The following is a 16,509-nucleotide window of genomic DNA, read 5'->3' as shown; positions in this document are numbered from 1 at the left end:
TTAAGCGAGGGCCTCTTTTGAATTGCCTTCATGCGGCGTTTGATTAACTAATTTTAGTTTAAAAAAATAATATTTAGGCCAGAAGGACTCGAAATATAAGGGGAAAATTAAAAGATCGAGTGTATGTGAAATCATTGCATGTTATGATTTCTGAATTAAATGCGTTACGGGAGCCATCAAATATAGTGATTTGTAGATGATTACGTATTATATTGAATGCACCTATTTGTATGCCTGTGCTGACTTCATGGCGAATGTGATCAGATATCTGTCAGGTATCTCTGTTCTGAACTGAATATCTTTAAACTGGCTATTTATGCAGACATTTCATAGCCTTACATTATTTTAGCTAAGCGACTAAGGTGCAATAAAGCAAACAGACTAAATATCTAACTATGTTACGTTTAGTATGAACAAGAATTATTATATAAATAGATATAACAATATTGCGAATATTGCAATATTCGTGTCGATTACTGCACAACCAACCACAGTGTGTGGCGTTATATAGAACACAGTTTGCTTACTCAGATTCGACTTCTTCACTTCTTCCTATATCATGTGGTGTCCTTCAAGGGTCATTTCATGGTCCAACATTATTTTTTTATTTATATTAATGACTTTCCAAATTCTACAGACTATTTCAACATTAGGTTATTTGCAGATGACTCAAATTTATTTCACACATTCCCATCAGGTTCTGACATAGATTTATCTACTGTTAATAATCATCTGAATAATGTAGTTGATTGGTGTGATGCAAATAAATTAACAATAAATTGCTCGAAAACAAATTACATGATTATTAGGGGCCAACGTACATCATTTAGGGCAGTAGGGTCATTGTCTGTAAAAACTTCCCCATTGAACGAGGTTGAAATGGCGACGTTCGTGGGAATTGGAATTGACAGATATTTGACATGGGAAAAAACATAACAAAAATTACTAATCTTATCCGGAAAAAGACAGGCGTCCTACTGAAGTTACGACATTATGTTCCCCAACATATTTTACGGTTGTTATACTAAACACTAATTGAATCCCATATCACTTGTGGACTAAAAAGTCTGGGGGAACAAATATCCTACACATTTGAAAAGCATTATAACAGCGCAAAAACAGAATGCAAGATTGATAACTTTTCTCTGATTTTACTGCCCATTCTGCACCTATTTTCCACAAACTTAGAATTCTTGATGTCCCTAAATTGTGCACATATTCAATTTGTAATTTTGTATATGATATTATTCATGATAATCTTTGACTTTCTTGTTCCAAAAATGAATACAACTATAGGCCAATTTTCAATCTCGTATTTAGGAACTAAATTATGGAACAGTCAGCCTGTCACATTAAGATCACAACCAAAGCATATATTCAAGCACAAACTGAAGGATTTACTATTGGCGAGATACATCACATAAATTTATTTTGATTCTTTATAATATTATTCGCTTTTGTGAAAACAGTATTGTCATGAAGTATTATAAGGCTGCATATTTTTTTTTCTATTTACTTATTCAGTTTAGCGCCAAATATTTAAATTATTGTATATTTATTTATATGTAAAGGAATTTGACAAGATTTGCTTACTAAACCTATTTTAAATACTTTTTACCTGTAAATATATTTATATTTTTGCTATTTCAAAATTGTATTTTTCACGAATAATATGGGTAATAAACCATCATATCATATTTAATTTGGAGTAGATTAACACTAAGTTGCAATCTCACGATGTTTAGAATTCACTCATCTGTTTTAGATGAGTTTATTAGATGTGACGGTTTGCATAGATGGGATGAACATATAGTTTGATACCGTTGAATCTAGAAATAAACAACCAATGTAAATACGTTCCCATGAAACATTGCACATTAAAAAAAACAGTAATAATTTCCACGTTATTTGAGGGAGATACAACCAAGTGTGGTAAACATGTCCTGTTTTCTGTTCCAGAATAAATATTTCACATATTATTTTTTCTATTAATCAACTCTTAAAGCGCAGACAAGTAAATGTAATTGTATAATGTTGTGATTTATTGAACAGCTTATTTAATCCCAATAGTAATTATTCTACAAATATTTTTGTTCTAGGTGTCAGTTAGTGTGAGCATATATACACTTACGGCTATTGGAATAGACAGATACTTTGCTGTGATATACCCCTTGAAAATCAGACCCACCAACATCAGAAACCGAGTTGCTCTATTGCTAGTGTGGGTGGTGTCACTTCTGCTCAGTGTTGTGCAACTGGTTGTGGGATACACGAAAGAACTGTACTGGGACGGAAGTGTCGTCGTGCATTGCGCGGAGTGGTGGCCTAATGAAAGAATATCTGCTGCATACGAGCTGTTTGTAATGTGTATCACCTACTTTGTGCCGCTGATATTGTTGTCATATACCTACATCAGTGTTGGTCGAAGACTATGGGGACGCAAAATACCAGGAAATGCCGATCTCGGCAGGGATCGATCACATGCTAAATCAAAGCGAAAGGTGTGCATATTATCGGTGTGTCTGTGTGCCAATGTTATACGCACACACCATCAATGCTATAACATAATAAAACAAGGAGACAAAGTTTAGTTAAAACCTCGAAACAGAGAAGAGAAGAGTTTCGTGGTGTTAGTTTTTTTTTGTATACACTAGCTGCTTCAATTTTAATTTGAAGTAGTTGACACAGTAAACATAATTTTCCTATCATCAAATCATTTCCACAATCTGTTGACACTGATCCCTCAGAACCCAGGACCACATCTCGTTTTCGACAGCACTGTTTTAAAAAAAACTAACCTTTCAACAACACACTGAAGATTTCAGGTCTTGGTACTAAGTTTAAGTTTACAGTGGGAAATTGTGGACGGTAACATCATGTCTTGTCTCTCGATAATGCAAGCAGTCATCAACTGCGAACGCAGTAAATTACTTGGCCGGTGTATAAGGAACATACTCTTGTTATAGCCAAACAGAGATTGTAGTTCCCAAATCTAAGTCAACTAAATTATGCTAATTGAATAAGACGCGTTGACAGGCACGTATTTGCTGCCTCATACACACAAGCAACGAGGAGGTTAGTTATGATACCCATATTCGTGGATGTGATATATAGATCGGATATATCACAGAATTCAATTCGAAAAAAATGACATGACTATGATTAGTTGAACCTTGAATTATTTAAACACTCCAGGGATGGTTACAATCCTGCGGGTTTATCATTGCATGATAATTGGACTAGATAAAACCCAATAAAAAAATACATCTTCTAAGATCTGGATTTCTATACTGCTTCCTTATATACCTGTGACTTAGTCTAATATTACCTAGCAAGGTCAATGAAATTATGTGTTCTCGTTACAGGTAATCAAAATGTTGGTTGTTGTGTTGTTGACTTTTGCTCTTTGCTGGCTGCCTCTACATGTATTCAATATTGTACAGCGCATACATCCAGTCATATTACAACACGACCAATCTGATTAAAATCTGATGTAGTGTACGGGCTTTAATTATTTTGGCTATAAACTTATTTTAATTTTATTTTTTATTATATTTGTTATTAATGCCCTTTTATTTTATTATTTTACTTTGATTTTGATTTTGTGATTTTTTTTAATTCCGCCCTACCTACATCTGATCCGACGCCTATGTAAGTCCCGTTCAAATCTCGCGTAAGTAACAGCCAATCACAGACCCCCTTTTATACAGGCTGTCGGTTGCTTATTTTTCAGTGTATACAGGCAATCTTTCTGTACATTATATTTTGCCCACTTGAATGAACCATTAATAGAAAATTGCTAGTATATTTTTATTTGCAAAAGAAATTCCACAGCATTTTACAATTGTTGTCATTACATTGAATATTTTTTTCACTTCCAACAAATGTGTACACTTCCAGATACATCTTCGCCAGCCAAGGTTCGTTCATTCAGTCATCGCTTCAATTTTACATCACTGAGCATAATTATCTAGAATGGAAGCAAAAAAATAAGTAAATCGTAATGATTAGAACACTGTAAACAGCTATAGAAAACAATGCAAACTGATTTTAAATTGTATAACGGCCCACGGCATCGACGCAGACAAGTGGAGCAAAATAATATTTCCTGATCAATTGCGATGTGTTCCAAATAAAAAAATATTTTATTCCAGTCCAAATCAGCTCAATTACTTTAATAAAGAGTTATTGTATAATGTACAAAACATTGATACAATTTGATGAATATTTACAGCTACGGCTTCAATACCGTGGACGATTTTGGCCCGATCGTCAACAAAACATCACCCGTCTCCAGGGCAGGCGACTGGAAAAAGACACCGGTGTTCGGTCGAACCGGTGGAAACAAAATCTTCACTCCCAGAATAACTATGCAAAATAACGATCTAAAGTCGAACCATTCGAGCCACAATATTAACATAAAAATGACTTTCGTTGCATTTTACAATGATAAACTTACCGAAAAGCCGTGTCATTCTCGGTCGCTAACGTCGGTATAATCCACCATTTTATTTGAGTCTGTTTGCTACCTGACTCTGCCCGGTGACGTCATCATGTGCGCTATAGAAGGAGGTCTGTGATTCGTTGACTAAAATCGTCGATAGTGGGTCTCGTTGAAATCTCGTTACATAGGCATCGGCTCAGATGTAGGTAGGGCGGAATTTTAAAAAAAATCAAAGTAAAATAATAAAATAAAAGGGCATTAATAACAAAAGTAATGAAAAATAAAATTAAAATAACTTCATAGCTAAAATAATTAAAGCCCGTACACTACATCAGATTTTAATCAGATTGCAACACGACATGACCCGGGCTGTTAATGCCGTCGTGCTGTGGCTAGCTATGTCGAACAGTTTCGTAAATCCGTTCATATACAGCTTTATGAATGATAATTTCAGGGTAAGATGCGAGTTATTATTTTTTGTGTGAGTGGTGCGTGAGAACAAATTGTAGGTTGTTTGTTGAGTCGTCACCTGCGCATGCGTCAGATGGCCATAGCCTGTCAATGTTTACAAACAAGCGTCTACCCATGAGTCCTTGCGTTTTTAGCGCGTGTTGTTATCGTCGCTTGGGACTCAATTCCCGCGCGTGCGCAGGTGACGACCCTCGTTTTAAGTAAGTACGTAACACGAACATGATAAATGATAAAACCCGTTGGTTTGGCAACAAATCTCGAAGTATGAGAACACTGAAGCTAACATGCACTAGACAGACATTAACGTCTTATTACCAAATTAACCACACATTCCATATGTGTAATCACTCATGGCGATTTACTTTATTTTAGTAGGAACATCTAAATTCAATTTAACGGTCCTGTTGGATAAAAAAAATCCCATAAACTATACAGAGCCCAAAGCCATTTCAATTCTCACAGGGATCAGTAAGATGTTTTATGCTTATCATACAAAGTAAAAATTCAACGAATGCACATACACCCCAATGAAGAAATATAGTTACGCAAAGCGAATATGAAATTCATCGAAACAAAATTTTTGCCCTTGCAAAATCCATCACGAATTAAGAATATAGCGACCATGGGGGATTCTCATCAATATGTAATATACACCACGGGCGAACAATACATTACAGGAATACGACGATTTGGCATGTAACTCAATATTCTGAAAAATATTGTGCGAACATGCCTAGAGGACAAAACAGTTCGAGATGAGAGAAACTTTATAATCTTTCTCATCACTGTTTCATGACAAGGCAATTTGTATGTTTCACTTGACGTCACTTGCGCATGCGTCAGATGGCCATAGCGTGTCATTTGTCACAAATATATGTCTACCCATCGTAGACGTCGCTTGGAAATAAATTCCTGCGCGTGCGCTGGTGACGACCCCTCGGTTTTAAACTGTTTCAATGTTGTATCTGATTTCAAAGCGCGCGGACGACGTATTACAAAACTGCAAAATACAATCTAAATGCTAACAAACGATATTAACAAATCATAGAATAGGATTAAAAGTATAAATATAATTATTATGAACAAATACAAAATATTTTCCATGTGTAATTTGGCACACTATATCATGAATCACTTGAGTTGCCGTACTCGTCTTTTTCCGACGAAATCTGAACATGCGTGTTCAATCACCGGATGAATCGTTTTATTCGTTCTGATCCATTTCAGTGTGTATAGCCGTCGGCTGAAATTCTGAGTATCGTCTGTTGCATTCTATTGCCGTGTCACGGTCTAATCTATTGCATTGTTCAATTGGATTTGAACACTTTTCCACCATTCAATTTAGCTAACAAATATCGGTAATTATTTTCTACATAAATCACGTAATATTTCAATTTATTCAACCAATTCTTTCGAAAATTCAGAAATAAAATAAAAGGTTAATATATGAAAACACATTTAATGCACATTAAATCAGTATTTCCCGTGAGTCTACTTGCTGATGTTTTTAATGTATTAACGGAACTAGCCATGCTTAAAATAATATAAGAATTATAACTAGTGGATATATCGATCATTGCTGTTTCCGAATCGCAAACACGTTCCATGGAAAACAACCATTGTGGCATTCAATTGCACAGACGATATTTAAACAGTACGAGATGCTGCATTGTTCGAGTTACGGACAACGAGTTACGATACATCGAGTTACAAAAACATCGAGTTACAAAAATGACCACGCCTATATTTTGGAAACCACACCTACATTTGATAAACCACGCCCTAATTGTAACTCCATGTGCAATTAAGGGTAAGGAGAACTACGAGTTACGGGCAATATACATTTTTGTTTATGTTGAACGTCCACATGTAGTAACTATAACTTTAATAAACAGTTAACCGAACATCGAGTTACGAGCAACATAGGTTTCCTTGCCTTGTTTAACGTTCAAATTTAATAACTCGAAATTTAATTAACTGTTAACCCAACTTCGAGTTACGGGAACACAAGAGGTTAAACAAAAGAACAAATTTATGTTGCCCGTAACTCGAAATTCGGTTAACTGTTAATTAAAGTTCGAGTTACTAAAATTGTATGTTAAACAACATTAGCAATTTATGTTGCCTGTAACTCGAAGTTTGGTTAAATGTTAATTGAACGTCGAGTTGTAATTTGGGCGTGGTTTTGTAAAAGCCGGCTTAGTCATTTTTGTAACTCGATGTTTTCGTAACTCGGTGTTCGTAACTCGATATCCGTAACTCGAACAATTCAGCATCTCTACCAGTACATTCATACAATATTGTATTTGACAGTATCTCATGCGCCCCACATACAGATATATATCCAACCCTTCATTATTCAATTACGTTAAGAAATCCTGACGTCAATGTCGTTTTCTGACGAACGCACTAGCGTAACTGATATACTCGAGTCTACAATGCACTCAACAGTCTGTTTCTTCTTCAGTTTTTCAGGCTACCTCTGCGCGTATATTTTCTTTTTTCATATTTAGAGGTATTATGATTGAAATTGAAGTCTCCGTACGGAGGAGATGTTAATGGGCTCGATTTTGTCTCGACCAGTATTGCGCACCGCTCCTGTCGTCGTATTTAGGGAATAAAGGACGACCCGTTGTCTATTACTGTGCGTTATAAATCCCAATTATCAGAATTAAAGGTTTTTATCACGTGACAGATTTACATTATTTACGATAATGTAAACTTCCATTCCCAAATGAATTCATTCCAACAAAAGTCTTCAAATTTAAGGACGTCATCGACTTTTCTAGCTTTGCCTCACACACTATTAAGCACATATTGCATGGCCATAAGGGCACTAGTATACGTCTATTTCTCCGAGGGATTGTGGGGTACCAATAATACATGCTATTTCACGAGGCCGCGGGCCGAAGGAAATAGCATGTATTGTTGGTATCCCACAACCCCGAGGGAGAAATTATATGTATACTAGTGCCCAAATTAGGCCATGCAATATGTGTTTTATAACACATTACACGTTCATACTGTACCATTAATAGTAAACACACTGCATGTCTTCTTATCGACGTCTGCTAGCGGTGTCCCGATTTCTTCACAAAACGATGTAAAGACGCTTCTAGAAAACCTGATTGCGTCCTTCGTCTTCGGTGCATCTTTATTTTCTACTAGTGTGTCAAGTTCTTCTTCTCATCTGAAGATAAATCGTCCAGTCTTTCGAGGCGGACCATCGATATCAGCTAGCAGACTACATATTGGAAATCACACGATCAGGTGACGAGTGACGTCATCCCCGGGCACTAGTTGATGTACTAGTCTCCCTAGGGAACTAGTAATTTCCCTGGCGCCACTATGGTAATTTAGCCGATAACACGTGATCCTGTTTTGACCAATTACAGTACAGTATTAACGAGTGATGTGTTATAATCTGTCTTAGACCCAGTTCCTCGTCTAATAATGCCATGTGGGGGAGCATAATTGTTTTGATAAGAGGACAAGAACGGGATGTGCGCCATAATGGACGAGACGCTGTCGAGTACATTATTTAAAGCGCGGTGGTCGGCGCGCAGCGCGTGTTCGAATTTAATGTAAATAATGTATTTTACACGCGTTGTATACGTGGCTATGAGTCCCATATCGAACATGGCGCGGCACGACTGCCGCCCTTTAAGCGAATATATCCGTCCATCGGAGTTTTGTTATCACACGGTAATGACTACCCAGAAAATGTTGGAAAAATTGATATACGCGCAGTGGTAGATTGAGAAGAAAGAAATTGAGTGTGTGGTTAGCGCTTCGTGGACGCTTTTATTTCAGTTACTCGAAAAACACAACATGCATCTTGAATTTTCAATAACGTTCTTACAGCAGCAGTTTACTCTCTCCACATGTCTCCACACGTATCTTATGCTTGTTTGTTGCCTTGAAGAGTGAAATAGAAAAATATTCAGCCAATCCGAGTACTCCTTTTTTCCATTTTCCTAGTACAGGGAATGTACAAATTCAATTTCGATGTCCGTGCATGCATATTTTACCTCCACGGTGTGTATGCGAGAGAATGCAGTCGGCCGTAAAGCTGTGTAAACATTTTTTTGTTGGAGGCTTTTCTCAGTTTTATGGATCCTTCCTTGCTCTAGTGATTGTCAGATGCATTAATTAAAAAATACTGTATAAAATAACATAAGCAGTGTCTGTCAATTTTTCAACCAGTATTGAACTTTTTTTCATTCTGTACAACTGTATAAACAGTAACTTTTGCTGGATCATCGCGGGCAATGATCCACGATCATGTAGATTGAATACAACAACACCGTTATGACAGAGACAATTACACATATACCTTCGAGTTACGGATATCGACTTGCCGAAATGAAGATGCCTACTTTTGCAAAACCACGCTTAGTTGGTAACACGGTGTTCAATTAACAATTAACAGAACTTTGAGTTACGGGCAACATACATTTTTGTTTTTGTTGAACGTCCACATTTAGTAATTCGAACTTTAATTAACAGTTAACCGAACTTCGAGTTACGGGAAACATAAAATGTTAAAGCGGGTGAGTCGTCACCCGCGCATGCGTCAGATGGCCATAGCGTGTCATTGTTTACAAACAAACGTCTACCCATGAGCCTTTGCATAACGTGGCGACGAAGAGAGACGTCGCTTTAAAAAAATAATTTCACTTATTAAAAAAAACACAATGCGTGTGACTTATTCACATTTTTGTCACTTTCAGAATAACCTGACATCGCTCTGGTGCTGCCATCGCAATAACTACACCAACAGAGGGTTAACAAGCACAGGGAGATCCGGGCGGAAAGTGTCGTGGACAGCGATTACTACTCTTAGGCGCAGCAGTACGGGGGCATCGAGACCGTGTACAACGCCTTCTGATTCTAAGAAGTAAATGAGGGTTTGGTGGAGGAAATGAACGAGCTTAATTCAATAACCACCCAGAATGTATAACGAACAATTGCACTACTGGAAACATACAAACATTATTGCACTTTTTACAGTTTTACGTGTTACTGGGATACATATATTTAATCACTAGGACAAAGGCACAATAATGCTGAAATTATTATTGATAATTTATCTTATTCACATATCGACAAGTGTCACTTGAAAACATAAAACATTAGTAGTGAAATAGACACTATTATGTTCGTTCGCCAGATAAACAGTGTTTATGATTATGTTTGCGATATACATTTTCTTTGTCATTTAGACAACAATTTTTTTCCTTTGTTTTTTTTTTTTCTAGAACGTGGATCGTCGTCTTGCTAAAACGTATCGTTTACATTTCAGGACATAAAATAGATTCATGCATTCCACGAAATCAGATAATAGACGTAAATGGCCAGCGAGAACGCGTGAGACTACACTTGCGTTCCCACTCTTTCCGCATCAACTATTCCAAAGTCCATGCTCACATAGATCAGCGGAAAAGTAGACGCAATGACTGGAAAGAATATGCCACTATTTAACTATTTAAGTAGCATAAACGGGTCTCCTGTTTGTTTTTTTTGTCTCAAAGGAATACCGGCAGCGGTTTGTGTCTAATGTGTCTGCTGCAGGGTTAGTTCCGCGTAGATAAAAGTATCCACTCTCAGTTATTGAGCTGTCACGACTCTGTCTGTTTTCATGTGCAATAACGTTGGCAACAAGACCAAATGGGGAAAAACAGAAATCCGTTATTATGCGTGCTGAACTGTACTTTTGAGAATATAAGTATTTGTAAATGATTCATTGAAAAACAGCGGACGCAATTATTGACTAACGCGTGGTAGAATGCTATGATACTTCGCTTTCATGTCTGACAACAATGGCCAATGATTACCTTTATTGAAGTACGTTACTGATTTGAATTTTTCCGCTTAAATTTAGAGCAACTTTTCGCCAATTTTATTGTAATTTTTAGATAATTTTTAACCAAATGAGTTTCATATTTGTTATAGGTGTTTCACAATATTGGGGTTTTAGTTTTTGAAAGTTACCAATATCTGTACTTGAAGAAATATTTCATTGACAATTATATACTTGAAATTATTATTATTAAAAAAAATGAATAAGTAGTTCTCGTTTATCTGTATTTAAAAAATAAACTCAACACAGCCAAGAGATAATCATATCAATTGAGACATCTTACGTATAACATACCTACTGTTTGTGATTATAATATTAGGTTATTACGAGGATACCTCAAAGTATGCACAAACCCAGTACAGAGGAAGTATCGACAGACGCCCAGCGGAGGTCGATCTGACGGCGTACTGTCTGAGTACATACTTTGAGGTATCCTCGTAATAACCTTATCATTATACATCTTTTCCTTTCAAGGATACATCATGGGAATGCCGAAATCCAAAAAGTTTAGAACAGAATCAGCGAACTTCTTTGTGTGGAGTCCGGTCAAACTCTGGTGGCAGCCCAATCTGATTAAAATCTGATGTAGTGTACGGGATTTAATTATTGTGGCTATAAACTTATTGTAATTTTTATTACTTTTGTTATTAATGCCCTTTTATCTCATTATTTTACTTTGATTTTGATTTTGTGATTTTTTTTTAATTCCGCCCTACCTACATCTGATCCGACGCCTATGTAAGTCCCGTTCAAATCTCGCGTAAGTAACTGCCAATCACAGCCCCCCTTTTATACAGGCTGTCGGTTGCTTACTTTTCAGTGTATACGGGCAATCTTTCTGTACATTATATTTTGTCCACTTGAATAAACCATTAATAGAAAATTGCTAGTATATTTTTATTTGCAAAAGAAATTCCACAGCATTTTACAATTTTTGTCATTACATTGAATATTTTTTTCACTTCCAACAAATGTGTACACGTCCAGATACATTTTCGCCAGCCAAGGTTCGTTCATTCAGTCATCGCTTCAATTTTACATCACTGAGCATAATTATCTAGAATGGAAGCAACAAAATAAGTAAATCGTAATGATTAGAACACTGTAAACAGCTATAGTAAACAATGCAAACTGATTTTAAATTGTATAACGGTCACCGGCCCACGGCATCGACGCAGAAAATTGGAGCAAACAAATATTTCCTGATCAATTGCGATGTGTTCCAAATAAAAAAATATTTTATTCCAGTCCAAATCAGCTCAATTACTTTAATAAAGAGTTATTGTATAATGTACAAAATGTTGATACAATTTGATGAATATTTACAGCTTCAATACCGTAGACGATTTTGGCCCGATCGTCAACAAAACATCACCCGTCTCCAGGGCAGGCGACTGGAAAAAGACACTGGTGTTCGGTCGAACCGGTGGAAACAAAATCAACACTCCCAGAATAACTATGCGGAATAACGATCTAAAACCATTCGAGTCACAATATTAACATAAAAATGACTTTCGTTGCATTTGACAATGATAAACTTACCGAAAAGCTGTGTTATTCACGGTCGCTAACGTCGGTATAATCCGCCATTATATTTGAGTGTGTTTGCCACCCGGTGACGTCATCATGTGCGCTATAGAAGGATTTATGTGATTCGTTGACTAAAATCGTCGATAGTGGGTCTCGTTGAAATCTCGTTACATAGGCGTCGGATCAGATGTAGGTAGGGCGTAATTAAAAAAAAATCTCAAAATCAAAGTAAAATAATAAAATAAAAGGGCATCAATAACAAATATAATAAAAAATAAAATTAAAATAAGATTATAGCCAAAATAATTAAAGCCCGTACACTACATCAGATTTTAATCAGATTGGTGGCAGCCATGTTTGGTATTATTAATGGACGCTTACGCGCGTAATCATTCCATATTTGGAATTCACATTTCCTCTTATGGTAGGATGAAAATATCCCGTACGATACCGCAAAACTATGACACACTAACGTATGGCGTTACGGTGACAGATGTACAATAATAATGACATGTACAAGTTGATTACGGGTCAAGAGTTTTGTGTCAACACACATATAGCGTCTGATTGAAGCAGTGAGAACCTTAGTATGGGTATCGTGTTGTGAAACTGCAGCCTGGACGCTAAGGTAATTATTTTATACATCTTGTATATGACTAATAAACCAGGTCAAAATTCGATATTAAAAACACGCGCACAATAAGGCTATTTTGTTTAACTTGTATCAAGTCGAATAGCGTGTATGCAAATAGAAAATAAAGGCTACTCAGGTTGATTAGTCTGGGCTAAATCTAAATAAATAAAGAGATAAATAAAGAAATATATCAAAGATTTTCTGCTTTCTAGATTCGTTTGTTTTCATGCTTGTATTTTGTTGACCCGCCCATCTGATGCCCATGTTTGAATACAACAATAGGTACACATAATGTACAACTTCTGAATTTCGTCTCATTTATAATAATGTTATTAAATATACACTCAGTCCGTAAAACTGAATTAAGGTTAAAATAAAGGGACCTATGGATGCTAAACAAAATAGCGGGTATTAACAAAGCTAACAATAGCGAATTCTCGTTTCACTGCGAGATCTTGCGTAGGCGCGGACCGAACGTCTGCCGCAGAAATAAAATCGAATTTGAACTCGAAATGCCTAACTTTCAGGTGGAAATATGGCGTTGAAATATCCTTATTGTCGTAAGGCTTATTATTGAAATTTTAAAATACCTCCAAAATAAATTTGCGTTTGTAGAAATCAACGCGTTTTTTTCGACGTAACTATTGATTATGTTCGTCGTGTTTTCACGTTCAATTTCAGCATAACGCGGGATCTCTCGGTGATCGGTAAATATCTATTTGGAGACGGACGTCGTCAGGTCCATCACCTAAATATATTCAAGTTGGTAATAAACTAATTCATGTGAAGGTTTTGCATCGAGGACCTGCAAGCAGTATTGCGGAAATTGAAAAACGTGTTATTTAGGAATTACTGATGATATTCGGTGATCTGTGCGACATCGTTAATAGTTAATTGAACAGAAAAGGGAGTTGAATGGGATTTTTCAAATAACATGGACTATGTATCAATATTTCTATCGGCAGTGCTTCTCTACGAAAACGTATAGAATATTTCGAGATTTGGAGGTTGTCATGGTAACAGTAAAATTGGAACGAAACAATCACTATGTTACGATGTACATGTTAATACAGACTGTGCAATCTAGTATACTGCCTAGCATGATATTTTATACTTGTTTTTGAAATTTCTTGTTTTATCAGTATTATGTAATTATGATTTTGATATATTATGAACATATTGAAAACTTGGTGTTGCGGGCTTTTTGTAGTTTACGATCTTGTTTATTGTTAAGGGTTGTTTTGGTTGATGAGGTCCAACAAGTTACAAGGACAGAATATGTTTATGCAATAACATATTAATTGAATACATTTGATATTTAGTATTGAAGGGAAAACATCTTTATATAAAAAAGTATTACTAAAATAAAAAAATTAAGTAAATGTATTGATTTCAGAGTTGTTAATCACCAATTCTTTTATTTAAATCGCGATTTCTTTCATCCAAGAAATGTTATCCTATGCAGAGATCCATTAAATTAGCGACTATGTACAAGATGCATGAGCGAAGATATCAGACAATGCTGACAAAGCTTATTTTTTATTTATTTTTAATTAGTGAAGGTCAGAAAAGTGTGAGATGCTAACATAACCAATGGGCGTTTCAGTAAGTTATCACATTGAGATTATAATAGAATCAGCGGATTAATGTTCTGTTCGTATGTGCACATTTGTTGAATGACTGCAAATTCATTTTTAGTAAAAAAAAGGAAATAATGCAGAATAAATATTGCCTAGTCGAATTGGTGCCTCATTCTAATTCTAGTACCTTCCTGAAGTTATAACCCATCTAATTTAGCCGGGTCCAGTCCGTAAAGCAGGATAGAAAGTCAAAATGTTCATGTTCAGAGTAGAGAATTAAGAATGGCGAATATGGTAAACACAGATATTAGTCTCCCTTGTGCGGAAAACACCTAAATTATTTATTCCGAATATCAGACTGTGGGAAAGATTTACTAAGAGTGTTGCACTATATAACGCACTGATCAATATATGATTGGTGAAAGGTCAGTTGGTATTATCGTCGCCATATTAGAAGATTTGAATGCTGGGTATTCTCATAGTATAGTACAGACATGTTTTACCTTGTTAACGACTGGTTGGTCTATTACCGAGATATTTTGATGGTGGACCTGGCAACATCAGTACTTTCCGTTCACCGAGAGATCCCGCATTATGCTGAAATCGAGCGTAAAAACAGGACGAACAAAGATCGTAGTTAACGCCAAAAATAACGCGTGGATTTCAACAAACGCGGTTCTATTTTTGAGATATATCAAAAATAAATAAATGTGCAATGTCTGTATACAGTTCAAAGACAGTTTAACTGTGAAGCATCGAGGAATTCAATTTGTGGCCCAATACCGTTGATTTGCCACAATTGTTTTACTCGAGTAGAGCTACCATTCCTGCATACTACTGACAGGTCATCTATCAATATACATGATGGTGGTGGTACCTGGAATTGTGCTAGGAAATCTGATATCAGTGAAGGTTTCAAAATGCCCTGCAAAGCTCGAGTGGAGATATCTGGGAAAGTGTGTGGATTTTGATTTTCATTCGCAGTAGTAGTAGGCGGTAATCTCCTGTAGCCTAAGGGCTCAGGCGTTCTAGGAAATGTATAGAAGTCCCTGTGTTACTCTGATGGGTAAAAAGATAACCCTGGTGACTAGTGCTGATATTATTTAATTATGATCGATGTAACCCTGCAATGTTTTCCCAAACGGGCCTGGCAATTATGTCATCAGTTCATTATACTACAGCTGCAAACGAAAGGTGTACATTTATGATGGTGTTAAATGTGATTGTAGTTGGCATGTAGTCGAAGCAAATAGCATACCCAATCTTTAGATTGGCCATGCTGCGAGCAATATCAATCTCCGACACCACTAATGTCTGATTGTGTTCTTCTGACGACACTCGCATCGTATCTTGAAGTGGACCCTGACTGTTGACAGTGACGAAGATTCAGATTGTGCGAGGCGTGACTGTTTTTGGTTGGATTTGTTGTATACATATATACTGACACTACGATAAAGACTTTCCGTTTTCGACATTGTTTTATTTTTACTAAATAAAAGCATATTTATTAAAGTTATTGTTCATAAATGAGTTGTAGAATACACTTTCGCGACGCGACGAAGGCAAATTCCTTATAACGACACAATTGAGATACACAGCGGTTAATCCTAAGCACACAATCCCGACAGCGACGACACAGCAATTAATCCAAATATGGCAATCCCAATAGCAGTAGTTGCAGCACTCATCTCAGTATAGCCTCAGGCAGTGCGTTGCATTCCGCAACAGTTCCACGCACCCGTAATATACTCGCGTAATTATTCACGCACGGTTTTCACTAACTTATTGTAAACAGGCGTGGTAAAACCTAACGAACCACCATTAATGCAAACTCGGCATACACAATATTCACGTAGCGAAAGTTCAGTTAGATTAGCAGTGTACCTCAATACACGTGTTCACGTGGACGACATTACAGTACTCACTTGTTGCACGCGGCAATTACAACAAAGGCAGTTACATTAACTCAGTTATAAACTCTCACCAG

The 16,509-nt window shown here is 36.4% G+C and overlaps 1 protein-coding gene and 1 long non-coding RNA gene across 2 annotated transcripts in view; one reads left to right on the top strand and one right to left on the bottom strand.

Moving 5' to 3' along the window:
• Positions 1–9,891, top strand: part of LOC144355643 (substance-P receptor-like) — a 51,717-nt gene extending 41,826 nt beyond the window's left edge. Inside the window, exons 2-5 of the mRNA XM_085505218.1 lie at positions 2,100–2,501; positions 3,366–3,455; positions 4,780–4,899; positions 9,649–9,891. Of these exons, the coding sequence (XP_085361344.1) occupies positions 2,100–2,501; positions 3,366–3,455; positions 4,780–4,899; positions 9,649–9,819 (783 nt within the window). The 3' untranslated portion in view covers positions 9,820–9,891. The remainder of the gene's footprint in view (positions 1–2,099; positions 2,502–3,365; positions 3,456–4,779; positions 4,900–9,648) is intronic.
• A 1,766-nt stretch (positions 9,892–11,657) lies between these two features.
• On the bottom strand, positions 11,658–12,405 carry LOC146736221 (uncharacterized). The gene is made up of 2 exons (XR_014930913.1): positions 12,321–12,405; positions 11,658–11,835 (listed from the first exon to the last, which is right to left on the bottom strand). It is a non-coding gene; the product is annotated as an uncharacterized LOC146736221 (long non-coding RNA).
• Between the last annotated feature and the right edge of the window lie 4,104 nt (positions 12,406–16,509).

The sequence above is a fragment of the Saccoglossus kowalevskii genome, chromosome 11 (genome assembly GCF_978046115.1).
Source record: "Saccoglossus kowalevskii chromosome 11, keSacKowa6.1, whole genome shotgun sequence".
Taxonomy (NCBI): domain Eukaryota; kingdom Metazoa; phylum Hemichordata; class Enteropneusta; family Harrimaniidae; genus Saccoglossus; species Saccoglossus kowalevskii.
Note: the sequence above shows the minus strand (reverse complement) of the source record. Positions and strands in the feature narration are given on the sequence as shown.